This window comes from Python bivittatus, unplaced genomic scaffold, assembly GCF_059951505.1.
Source record: "Python bivittatus isolate LINGU-HERP-01145 unplaced genomic scaffold, Pbiv_v1 ctg000960_np1212, whole genome shotgun sequence".
Lineage (NCBI taxonomy): Eukaryota > Metazoa > Chordata > Lepidosauria > Squamata > Pythonidae > Python > Python bivittatus.
In genome coordinates this window covers 10,017,111-10,029,969 of record NW_028277124.1, presented here as the reverse complement: position 1 = coordinate 10,029,969, position 12,859 = coordinate 10,017,111, and the positions used below count along the sequence as shown (strand labels likewise).

Genomic DNA, 12,859 nt, shown 5'->3' with positions numbered 1-12,859 from the left:
ATGAACCCCTTTCTTAACAGGCTAGATGTTTTATCATAAGAAATATTAGGATGTAGGACTATAGTTCAAGCTGTTGCTACCTTGATCAAAATGGGGGTGCTAGTAGTAGCACCCAGTAGGATTTGCTGATTTCTCATCATATGGCACAGATATTGTGACACTGATCTCAAGAAAAATATTTTTTTATTCAGTAAGCATCTTCCCCTAGAAAGGCAATACAGTGAAACCATCCAGAAAGACTCCACTCATTTTACAGGAGGTTGTAGACTTTTGCCTCTGTCTGATAATCCCATTACTGATCCAAATTTCAATAATCATTTTCCAAAAATTAAGTTTATAGGTGAAATTTCTGATCACTAGTGCAAGTTGTGACAGATGATTTCAGATACTTCTTATAATCATGATCTATGCTTTGGATACAGGTTTTTGTACTATGGTAATGACACAGTGCTGTGCACTATGGTCTGGGGTGTATCTGGCTAGGACTCTAGAACACTGAGTTATGGAAAAGTGATTTAGGAAACAAAAGTGATTTGGGAACAACATACAACCATTGAAAAAGGAGCTGTGAGGAAAAAAAATTGGAACTGGGGATGAAGGTAGTGGGAGGCCTAGATTCATAGGGTGAGTAATATTAGATAACTATTAAGATGCATCTATGAGGTTAAAAAGAAAAATACTGTTTCTCTAAAATGATTTCATTTTTCTCTAAAAATTTTCACATTTAAAATGCTGGTTGGCTGTTTCTTGCTATTGAGGAAAACTGTGACTAGCATATCCTCCTACTTTCTTAACTGCTCATTTACATACATGTATGTGCATTACATATGTGTAAACTGAACACAATACGTAGAATCTTGTAATGTTAAACTGTGGGCACTTAAGAAAATCTGATGGCCCTAAAAGGCCAGAGGCAAAAGCCAACAAAAATAATTGCTCATTATAGAAATACTAAAGAATATTCCAAACTAATATTGAGGGACTAAGAATCACATATTAAACAGATATTAATAAATTGGAGAAATTAAAATCATACCCATTTTGTTTAAGTTTCTCACAGGAGTTGATTCCAGTCCCTTCACCATTTTGGTAGCCCGTTCTGAATTTCTTCCAGTTTTTCATTGTTCTTTTTGACAGAATTGGACACGGTATTCCAGGTGGGGCCTGATCAGGCAAAGTAGGGTGGGACAATCACTTTCCAGGACCCGGACTCTATGCTGTTTCTAATACGCCCCCAAATTTCTTTTTTTAGCAGCTGCAACTCATTCTTAGCCACTGAGGATGCTTCTCACATGCATTGCTGCCATGTGAGCCTGCCCCCATCCTATACTTGTGTTTTTGGCTTTTATTTACCCCCAGATACATTTCTCTCTGTTAAATTCCATCCAGTATGCTTTGGCTCTCTGTTCAAGCTTGTGTAGATCTTTTTTGGATCTTCTCTTCTAAAGTGTTGGCCACTCAATCTTGCAGCTATATCATCTAGCCCAGTGTTTCCCAAACTTGGCAACTTTAAGATGTGTGTACTTCAACTCCCAGAATTCCCGAGTTTGAAAAATACTGATCTAGCCCATATTTTACTCAGGAGGAAAATGTTTGTGGAGAAGAATGATTAAGACATTAAATCTCTAGCACACAATTTAAATTTGCCTAAGAGAGACAAGTAAAATCAAAGTATTTCCTAAAAAGAAAAAAAAAAAAGCTAGTCCTGGAGGTGGGGGAGTGTTGAAGGAGAAAACAAGCCGAGATGGGGGAAAGAAGTGCTAGGCACAGTCGGAGATAAAACTGAAAGTGAACTTCACTAAGGGAAGCTGAGGCGAACTGTCTGGAAGAAGCTTTACAGGAAAGTTTGCAGAGGCTGGTGCTGTGTGAACAGTAAGAAAAAGACATACAGAAGAGCTCATACACATGCATGGATCTCAAACATCTGAGTAAAGGGAATTAAACACGCCGTATCTGGCCTGGAAAAACCCGGGCCACCAGCAGAGGGCAACAAGAACTACAGCCATCTCGTGGTCAATTGAGTTTTGCAGCCTGGTGTAACGTGCGAATGGCGCAGCTCCCGCCCTCTAATTTTGTGCTAATGAAGCAACAGAAGAGCCGGTCTCTCCTGCAGCCGAGCTGGAGTCGGGGCGTTCTTCCCACTGCCGGCAAGCGTCCCATTCATCCCCAGGGCCCGGCCGTTTAAACCTGCAGTGAATTCCACTTCCTAAGGCCTGAAGATGGAGGATGGTGTGTTGTGAATCTCTACTGTTAAAGGAACCGGAGTAAACGCTGGCGCTGTTTCAGCACTGTTATAAACAGGAAACCTGCCGACGGAAGTGCCATACCCCTACCTTTGTTCCGGTGTATGGAAGAGATGAGCAGCCGAGCTACTTTTCCTTACGGGAGGGTGGACATAAATCTTACGGATCAGACTGGCCCTGAGGCTGCTGTTGGGGCGGAGCAAGGTCACCCGCAGGAATTCTGCCAATAGTTGGAAAGCTGCCATACGCAACGCGATGGATTGCAGTTCGTAGGCCTAGCACGCGCCGCTCACGTGTTATTTTTTGTTACGTGCGTGTTTGTTTGTTTTTTTGGTGTGCCTTTGAGTCAGTATCGACTCCTGGCGATTGCCGGGGGCGGGGGGCAGCACAATTATTTTTTCATAATTTTCACTTATGACGAGTACTGCGATTGAGGTAACCGGTTACCTTCTGTATCCGTTCTTACTGCCACAAGTATTTTAATCGACTTTCGAGGTCGTTTCTTTCAAAGGTTCTCCACCCACATCTTCAGCTCCTCGCCCGGAACACAATCATTGCAACGTCCAATAGGAAATCTTGCCATGAGCTGAGGAAGGAGGGAGCTGATGGAAAGGGGGCTTTTCCCCTGCTCCTTTGAGGGGGGCGTTAATGGCAAGTCGCTTTTGGCACGCTCTTCTGCGCATGTGCAAGAGTGCTGCCGGGGGTGGTAATGGTTTCCATTTGGAACGGGGGATGTTCTCCACATTCCGGTCCTGAAGATAAGCAGTGCTTGGGAAAAGGGGGGAAGGGATCTCTCGCTCGCTCGCTTCCTAACGTCTATAAAAACTGCAGTCTCGCTGGCCTCTGAGGCGAAGGGAAGGGGTTGCTTTCGCGAGGCGGTCCCGGCAAAGCAGGAGTGAATTCCAAGGGCGCGCCGCTGCTTGCTGAAGAGGGCATTCCCCCCAGCTAGGAGGTGGGGAAGCCGCGCGCGCTTCTTTGCCGGGAGGGAAATGTTCTTCCTTGGATGGAGCGAGATCCGCCTCTTCCCACCGCCGGCGTTCTTTCCGAACAGAGTTGTGAACGTCGGGACGCACCGGAGGCTGCTGATGCTTGAAATGTGAACTGGGGGGGGGGTGTTAAAAAAGCGCCCTTTTAATTAGGAGTGCCCCGTCCCGGCTTCTTCCCAAGTATAGCTTGTCTGCGGGAACAGAGTGAAGATTCCCTGGTACATCCGTGAGCCATTTCTGCCTTTATTTTCCTACATTCTGCCTTCCTTTCTTCCTGGTCTTATTAGGTCAGTCAGGAAGAACAATGAAGCGGTACGCTTTTGGAAGGAGGAGAGGCCATTATAATACCTGCATTCTTGAGGTATGGAGGGATTTTGCGGGTGCTCTCATGAACAATACTGCTGCTACTGCAGTTTATTGTAGGGTTTCTTTTTCCGTCCAATGCGCTGCTCTGGACCCTTGGAAGAGTTTTCCTTCCTCCGTATTTCTTGGCGTCGGAGGTTAATCTCCATTATAGTCCCGATGCATGTATTCGTTAAATGTTTTCTATAAACCACCTTGCAAACAAATATTTTTATTTTTTGATCGTTATGAAAAAATAGCTAATTTTAACTTACATGAGCTTTTTGTGATTTAGAGATGATCCCTAATTTTTTAAAATTTCACAATGGTCCTATCTGCCTTTTAGTACAGTACCCTTGTAGGCGGTCTTTTTTCCTTTTTTAGAATATAGAATTGTGTTTTATTTGACTGTAAAAAACGAATATTGGACATGCACAGGAGTTTGCAAACATAAAAAATGTGTAAGAACCTCCTGCTCCTCTCGGTGAGCATTTGCCATGCAGTATAAATCACTCATATTCACTCTGTTGGACACTAGATGGGGGTGGGGGGAGCATGTCTCATGAGATAATAGAGATATTGTTCTGCAAGGCAGTTAATACTGTTAAGGTCTTCTAGAATGAGCTCAGCCATCTGTAAATTAGACTCTTGTCCCTCCTGGCTAGACAAGCAGCTAGAGAGGCAGTGATTGCATAGATCCAGGAGGTGATCAGTTCATCCTTGGGAGTGAGGTTAATGCCTCCAGCCTTAAAGGAGGCAGCGGTATGCTCCCTTCTCCAAAAACCACCCCTGGATCCAGCCTAGAGAATTATAATCCAGTCTCCAACGTACTACTTCTTAGAAAGATTGTGGGACTTCAATTACATAGGGCTCTGGATGGTTTTAGACATGAACATGGGATGGAGACCACACTGGTCACACTTTGTGGATGATTGGTGAACCTCTTCTTGTCTGCTAAATCTTTCACTTTCAGTTTGCTACCATCTGCCACAATATCCCTTTGGACTGTCTGTAAGGGTTTGGGGTTGCAGGCACTGCTTTGCAGTGTTTCCATTTCTTCATGAACTGGCACTTGGAATCAGTGTTCTTGAGAGGAGAGGTTGAACCCTTTGGCAGTTCAGTGTGGAGTGCCCCAGAGTTTTTCCTCCTCTCCTACTTTATTTAGCACCTACATGGAAACATTGGCAGAGGTCCTTTGCCACCTTGAGATTAAATATCAGTATGATTCTTAGTTTACCATCTCAACTCAACTTCCACAGGAGATTTGTGGAAATCCCAATCTGGTGCTGGAAGTGGTGAGGGTCTTGATGGGGTGACCCAGAGTGCAACTAAATCACAGCAAGATGAAGCTGCTCTTGGTTCAGAAACATTCTGGTACCATGGATGTTCCATCTGTAACTCTTGATGGTGTAGTCCCCTCTCTGTAATAGTTTGTCCCCCTCAGACATTTCTCTGTCCTTGATGGTATTTTGCAAAATGGGGACAACCATCCTCCTGAGAGCATTCAGATGTGCCTGATAATAGCAATAGTTTTTATTAAATATTTTTATTAATGGTATTGGTTTTATGGCTATTTATTGATATTTTATTGTATTTTCTGCAAGCTTCCCAGAATTGTGAGAATTGGCAGAATACAAATGTTAGCAAATAATAAATAAAGAATTTCTAGTATAAGTTTCCTGAATGTAAGTATCTTGATACCAGGAATAATGGGATGTATTAGAGACGTGATAATATTTAAGAACATGACCCTATCAATATTAAAAAAAATTTAACTACTTAGCATCTAGAAACAAATGGGACAGGGTCAAACGGCTTGTCATGATACTTCTGAGTGAATCAAGCACTGCATTCTTTAGTCATGCAGATCTACAGAAGACTGGTGCAGTCAGAGCCCAAAATTTCACTGGAAACTAAAACCTGCTTCTATTGTATTTTGGAAAATGGCCTGGAACACCAACTTCCCAGCCAGTCAAACTGACCAAACATACTGGATAAACAAGACTAAAAGACCTTGATTCAGTAAACCTCAACTTTCCAAGGCCTGTTATTCACACTTGGCAGAGGGCTGTATCATCATCACTAGTGATACAACCTTGGATAAAATACCAAGAATCACAGAGATGTGACATTTGGTCCCATTATTCATCTTTTACATAATGCATTGGTAGAATTTTTAAATAAGAAAGACTTCTACCCTATCCACCCCCAAACTGGTAAATGGACTAATATCTATACTACTTTATGCAGATGCTGCTGCAATATCGCAGACACTAACAGGCCTTAGAAGAGCTGTGAGATCACTGATACATTTCTGTAAGGAACACTAATTTCAGATAAACTATTTAGCTATGAGTAAAAAAAAAAAGCTAATGTGTTTTCTGAGATTTTTTTTTAAAATGACAGATAATAAAGGAACATTAAATAGAGCAGGTTCTCTATCTGCACTTTGTGCTGCAAGATTTGGGGAGACTAGAATAGGCTGTGGTAGTTCTCAAAGGATTCTTGATACAGAATTACAAATAGAATATAGTAAACTCTTACCCAGAGCACAATAGGGACATTTATCCATTTTTATTTTAAATCAGCATTGTACCTTGACCAAACTACAAGTTGAAAATCCTTTGTAGAACTTTCACACTACTGCAACTCAGTATCTTGCTACCAATAATGCTGGAAGGTAAATTCCAGAAAACCTCTATGCAGAATGAGATTGTGAAGACAGGAGTATTGAATCACAGACTCATGTTTTGCTTTATTGTAATTTATACCAAGATATTTTTAATGAGGTACTAACATCTCTTTTTAGCCCATTTCCTGGACAGATAGAAGCATTTAATGTACAGCTTCTTTTGGTGGATAAAGGTCCTAAAATAACTCTTGCCATTGCTAAGTTTGTAACTATAGAATTTATGCATTACCAAGAGCAAATTAGATTAAACACAATCACAGGCCTTTTTATGATGTGTTATATTGTGTTCTATGTTGTCTGGTCTGTGGCCTATAATAAAGATACTTGACTTGACATTCATGTGGTAGTTGTCATCTTTTGTCATTGCTTCACTTTCTTTGTCCACATCTGTCCTGTGTGTCTAGAATCCTTTTGCCCAAAGAACTGAATGTTCACTTACAAAACACACTCCTTTTTCTGTTTCTAAGTATGATAATTTTTTGGAAGAGTGGTATTATAAAAGACTACACGCTCTTGGTGCATGTGCTTGCACCTACATATTCTTTCAGATTTTTAAAACTCAAACACTGTTCACTAGAAGCATGCCATACCAATAATATTTCACAGCACATCAGAAGAAAAGATTTTATTATTTTTCCCAAAGAAAAAAGAGCAATATAAATATTAGAGTATAAAACTTGCGTGTTAACACATCAATGTCAGTTACATGGATATAAGAAGGATATAAGCATATATATAATATATAAGTATAAGCTCAATATTAGACACATTGGAAGGACAAATAAGTGTGTTTCAATTCACATACAGTTAAAAGCACAATGAACACACATGAAGAAGATCCAAAGGAATAAAAAATACTGATGTCCACAACTCAGTTACTAAGATTAAACAAACAAAAAACACACACCACTAGGCACCACTACACTACTTTCAGCTTGTAGATGAAAAAAGAAAAAAGATTAACTAAGATTCATCTACAGTACTTTGAGAAAGGTCACATGATAACTACTCGATTACATAAGAAGCTTTAGGCACAATCCAGCAGAAGTGTACCTGCACAAACTGCATTGAGATAAATGGGAGCTGCATGACAGGACCACCATGCTCTCATTCATTTAAATGTGGCTCGTGCTGCAGAACTTCCCACTAGCTTGTCGTCTATTCCACTAACTATGTAAACTGTTTCTAGTGCAGTCACCAAAGAAAAAGTTGATGGAGAGGTGACTGGGATCACTACAAAACCCATATGTAGACAGAAACTTCTTGTGGACAAGTCCTACTTTCTAGACACAGGGAAAGCATCAAATAGTGCATAAAATGCTCCAGCAGTGACAACGACATAGCCAATCAGTTTGGGAGGCAACTTCGGAAACTTGTCATATGTTTAGTCTGACCTGTTTTGACTATCTCAAGCAAGCTGTTTATTACAGTGTAAATAAAAGTGTTCTTGGACCAGTGGTTTGCCCTCCAGGTTGGAAACATCCTCCTCTGGTCCTTTGTGGCTCTTCTGTTGTGATAAGGAAAACCATGAGATAGTACAGGAAACCTACAGTATATCGAGAAAGGCAACCAACACTGCCAAGATAACATTTCACTTTCCCTCCTGACTCAGAGTGCCATTACGTCATCAAATCAGCCAGAGTTAGCAAACCTTACTTCTTGTCAATATTAGGCTATGAAATGATGTAGTTAAAAAGAGCTACTGTAAATCTAGCAATTTCAAAACATAGTAACACAACTTGGGTGTATTTTTAATATTTTAAGATCTGTTCATATCCAAGAAGAGGTAGTGGTAGGGGTCTCAAATTGCCTGATTGCACCAATGCATTGTCACTTGTTTAACATTTATAACAAGCTCAGGAATAAAGTGACTGGCTTGGCAATGTGTCCAGTTCTAATTCCAGTATACCTTCATTGAGCCCGGTCCCTTAGCTTTCTCAAATCAGTCACTGTCTAATATCAAATTGTGAAGGCCAGCAAACCAATTTTTTCTTTCTTTTTTTTTTTTGCTATACTGCCCAGAGAAATGAAATACACGAGTTCCCCATCTCTCTGAGGCAGGGCAATGCATCTTGCTAGTGAACTTTACTCACAGACAGTGCTGAGGTTCTACCAGGATGTGGGCACTTGCGGGCATATTAACATCATGCTGTTCATGTCATGCAATAAATTTCCCAATTCAAGCTTGGGTGTGGAGTCAGCTCTCCTGTAAATGTAAGGTGATTTGCATGCAGTTTGATGTGCAGAAAAATGTGAAGCATTCTATTTTTAATGTTCTACCTATAAGATCAGCAGAGCTCATCCAGTTAACAAAGACATCTCCCTCAGGAGTCAAGCAGAGATAAGAGCAGTAGCTCACTATGCTCACAAGTGAGTGACTTTTTTCTTCAACTTTTTCTAGAAAACATTTACTATACATGTACATATTAATGGACCAAGTTGTAGATGAGATGTGTTGCCTCTTTAGAGATCACTGTAAATCAATCATGAATGGCAGTGTTCTCTGTCTTGCTAATACCTACGGCATATTCTGCGCGTGGAAGGCTTCCCATTGCAATGCGCTCCTTGCTTCTCAGAAATTACAATATCAGTTTAATTTTTCTGGCCATCATTGGTTAAACTTGTAAAAAAGATAAATGTTTACAATGTAGCTGAATCTCATTCCCTTGTAATAATACAGGATAAACACTTCATTTAAAACAAAGCAGGAACTAAAGCACTCCCTATCAATGTCATAACAAGGATTCCAGCTGAAATGATGCCTAACCCTCCCCCCAAGAACTTCTATCAAAATTTGGAAAAGTGAGAATTTTCATAAAAATGGAGGAACTTATATAAATAAAAAACTCTGTTCAGAATAATTATTTACAATGAGCAGAGCCCATCCTAAACTTTGTTGCTGATGCAGATCATTCAGGAGAGAAAATGTTTCAAAGATCTGACACCCTTGCATATTAGATCGTCCTTGAAAGAGTATACACTGTATTTGTTATTATCCAGATATTTTTCATCATGAGTAACAGCAGTACATCTACTCATAAACTTAGATGACAACAACAATGTACATTCACAATGTTCCATATTTAAAAAAAATGTTAACCACAAATTCACATTCGTCTTCCATCCTAGGCTATGAACTGGGGGAGTGCTGGAAGAGTCTGCCCTTTAGAACTACGTGGAAGTGGCTGTGTTATCCTGTGGATTCTACTTCTTCTCTTTCTTTCCTGACTTCTTCTTATTTCCCCCTCCAGAGGCTGCAGGTTTTCCATCACGTTTGCCAGAGGAATTGGAGAGGGTAGCAGTGCTCCCAGGGATGTATACATTCTGCCTATAATCAGGAACATGCTGAAGGGTGAACTGGGGGCCATACCTGGTGCTGAGGCCCATGGTGCCTGCTGTTGCTCCTCCTCCCAGAGTAGAATTTCCATCTGGATTAGCAGCGGCAGCAGCAGCAGCTTCTGCATGAGTATTAGGATAGGAAGAGGGGAAATAAATACGTTTTAAAGTAATACTTGATCGATGTCATGCATGCACAGACTTGACTGAGAAGGATTTTCTCTTCCCTGCAATTCCTTATTCTTTAAGAGGCATACGTTTTAGAAAATGTTAGATTATACAAGCATATCTAAATAAATTTCTAATATCTGCTTGAAACATGAAGAACAATTGCCTGAATTTCCTGAATAAAAAAGCAACCCTGTATTAATAGTTAGTTCCGCTGGCAAGAGAAGTAACACATGTTGTCTTTCTAATAATTATGTAGTCCATTCTCTGGGTTTCCATGTGCATGGTTGATGTAATCTGCACATATAGATTTATACAGACTTACTGTTTAAAAAATTAAAACAAACATAAACTAATAATAACAACATCCAGCATTAATATACCATGTTTCAAAACCTTGCAATTATTTTTTTCTGTGTAGATTAGAGATGAAGCAAAGAGAGAGCTTAAATGCACCTACTAATGTCTTAGGAGAAGGAAGATTTGAATCTGGGGCCTTCCTGAGTCTGTAGCCCATTCTCTTGACCAACAACCCTACACTATGAAACCTCACCATATTCTTTTATAGTGTATTATACTAATTAATAATATATATAATAATGTTGACAATACACTGTAACATCATGGAAGGGAGGGAAGGAGGGAGGGAGGGAAATCTGATAAACAAGAGAATTCCCAGAAGTTTAACCCAATGTCTTGAAAGATCTCTTCCCTCTTCCTTCATTCAAAATAAAAACTTAATTCACTGACAGACAGTTGTGCTGCACATCAGAAGCAGATTTTTCCTTCCAGTGTTGTATAATAATTGTTTTGGCCATCAACATTCACAAAAAAATCCACAATGCTTAATGTCTTGATAAGTTTGAAATACTGGGACTATAGCCCGGCACAATAAAAGAATCCTTAACCCACAACAATAGGTCTGAAGTTCTGTTAACAATCCTAGACTTTCAATCCCAAGTGCAGTGATAGTAGGACAGACCATATGAAATAATGTTTCGGCTGTTGAAGTACCTCTGTAATATATACCTAAATTCTCTCTGAGGTATCTGGTATTATAATAATAATGATGATGATGATGATGATGTGTATTATTATTTAAACTTGTATGCCACCCAACTCACCTCATTTTAAGATCAAAGTAAACTAATTTCACATTCTTTAAAACAACCTTCCACTGATATATGAGAACAGAGTATTTGAGCACTGTGGATTTTTTAATATCAGTGTCACAAATTCATTCAGCATTTTGCTTCAATGTATGGGATAGTTAATATCCATACAGAGAAAAAATCATGAGACAAAGCTTATCAGAAAGCAGGAAAATTTTTACTGCCTTTTTAGTGAGAACCTAACAAAAAGAATCATAAGTACTCCAAGAAAGTAAAATAAGGAAATAGTACACAATATAGCAACTAGCAAGCTCTGATACCATATACCAATTCATAAATTCTAAGCCTTAAATTTCAATATAATCCCACATCAATATATGCATAGTCTGACCCACTTTGCAGCACTGTTAGTTAAGCACAAAAAGCTCTCTAATGTACATATGGTTACAAACCATCCAATGTCATTTCCATGATTGCTTTTTTATATAATATTTTATATAATATACAGTGACTATTGACTAGTTTGACATAAGATGCACTTTCTTGCCATGAAAGACAAGTTTGTACTGCAAAAGACAGTTTATACTGTCTTTTGGAGTACAAACATTTTATACTAATTTTTAAAGGGATGTGTGTGTGGGGGGGATGTGGGTGCAATACTAAAATAAGTTACATTATTTGTGGACACTAACCATTTGCTGATGCCAAAATCATAGCCTGAAGCATTTCAGTATCAAACTGATTGTTTGGCCAAGTTCCATTTTCATCTCCATTCTGAGATCTAAGAGGAAACAAAACAAATAAAATATCTGAAAAGGTACAATAGAGACAAAAAGACAGTGTAAATTTTTATTGATTGATTTGATTCATATTCCGCCTTTATTTCTTCACATATGTGTTAAGGCTTATTCTTGGTATTTATAAAAACCAACCACCCCCCTCCCCAATAAGTAGAAGAGAGATTAACTTCTCTGATATTAATATTAATTAGATAAACTAACTCACTAACAAGTATTAGTCCCTGTGAAGTATACATCTTGTACATTATGGTCTTTGGCACTGAGCATTTGGTGTCTATTATTACGTAACTGCTGTTTTTAAAATGATATTAGCATATATCTTTGTGCAAATAACATCGATTCTAAATTTTAAAGAAAAATAGAAGACTGGGTTTGCAGTTCAGGGCAATTAAGGATAGCTTTTACTCACCTAATGTGGGATGGGCAGTTCTATCATGCTCTGCCCAAATTCAAAGCTCCAATCTGATTTCCTTTTATGAAGTTCCATCATACTTGAAATGGCTATGCCATGGCAGCCATGCCAAGTTGCTTTTTAAAACCCTCTGGCACATACTTGCATAAAGAAATGCAACAGAGTAAGTGGGAGAGCAGATTCAGAAAGTGACAGGTCTGTTCATAAGTCAGAGAGACCTTTGCAATAAGACCACTTTTGGCTGAAGAGATGGTGGCCTACACAAGACCCTTTACAGGTGCAACTGTCAAGCTAGTTATCCCCCATCTCGTACTTGTGCATTTGATTTCTTTTTCCTAACTGAAGAAATTTAAATTTCATTCTATGATTTTCAGCTCATGTTTCTAACCTATCAAGACTGCTTTAAAATTGGTTCTGCATTCTGGAGTATCAGCTATCCCACCCAGATGCATCACCTGCACATTTGTAAGAATTCCCTCCATCTTGTCACAGAAGTGTTTCATAAATGTAAGGATCTTACAAAGACAGAAACATTTGTAGAGAGAGAATATATTCAGGGCCAACTCCATTAGGAAGGGAGGTAAGACAGGCAATGGACCAGCTGTCAAACAGAAAGCAGCCCGGTGCACATACAATACACATTGAACTATTTACAGCTAAAAGGGAAGGGGCAGTGAAAGTGCTAACCATTCTATGTCATCCATATGAAACAAGACCGTGTAGCCTGGAGACTGGAAAAGACTGGTCCATACACCTACGTGCCAATGA

General features: G+C 39.4%; 1 protein-coding gene and 1 long non-coding RNA gene across 8 annotated transcripts in view; both read right to left on the bottom strand.

Moving 5' to 3' along the window:
• LOC112540674 (uncharacterized) overlaps nucleotides 1–2,904 on the bottom strand; it is a 79,806-nt gene extending 76,902 nt beyond the window's left edge. For 6 of the 7 annotated variants that reach the window (XR_015794257.1, XR_015794259.1, XR_015794254.1 and 3 more), the window contains exons 1-2: nucleotides 2,334–2,904; nucleotides 1,037–1,164 (exon numbers count right to left, since the gene is read on the bottom strand). This is a non-coding gene — a long non-coding RNA (uncharacterized LOC112540674). The remainder of the gene's footprint in view (nucleotides 1–1,036; nucleotides 1,165–2,333) is intronic. The other variant, XR_003084748.2, reaches the window with a different exon arrangement.
• Nucleotides 2,905–8,335: 5,431 nt separating this feature from the next.
• LOC103056622 (uncharacterized) overlaps nucleotides 8,336–12,859 on the bottom strand; it is a 118,213-nt gene continuing 113,689 nt past the window's right edge. Inside the window, exons 5-6 of the mRNA XM_088131364.1 lie at nucleotides 11,572–11,660; nucleotides 8,336–9,721 (exon numbers count right to left, since the gene is read on the bottom strand). Coding sequence (XP_087987490.1) covers nucleotides 9,468–9,721; nucleotides 11,572–11,660 — 343 coding nt within the window. The 3' untranslated portion in view covers nucleotides 8,336–9,467. The remainder of the gene's footprint in view (nucleotides 9,722–11,571; nucleotides 11,661–12,859) is intronic.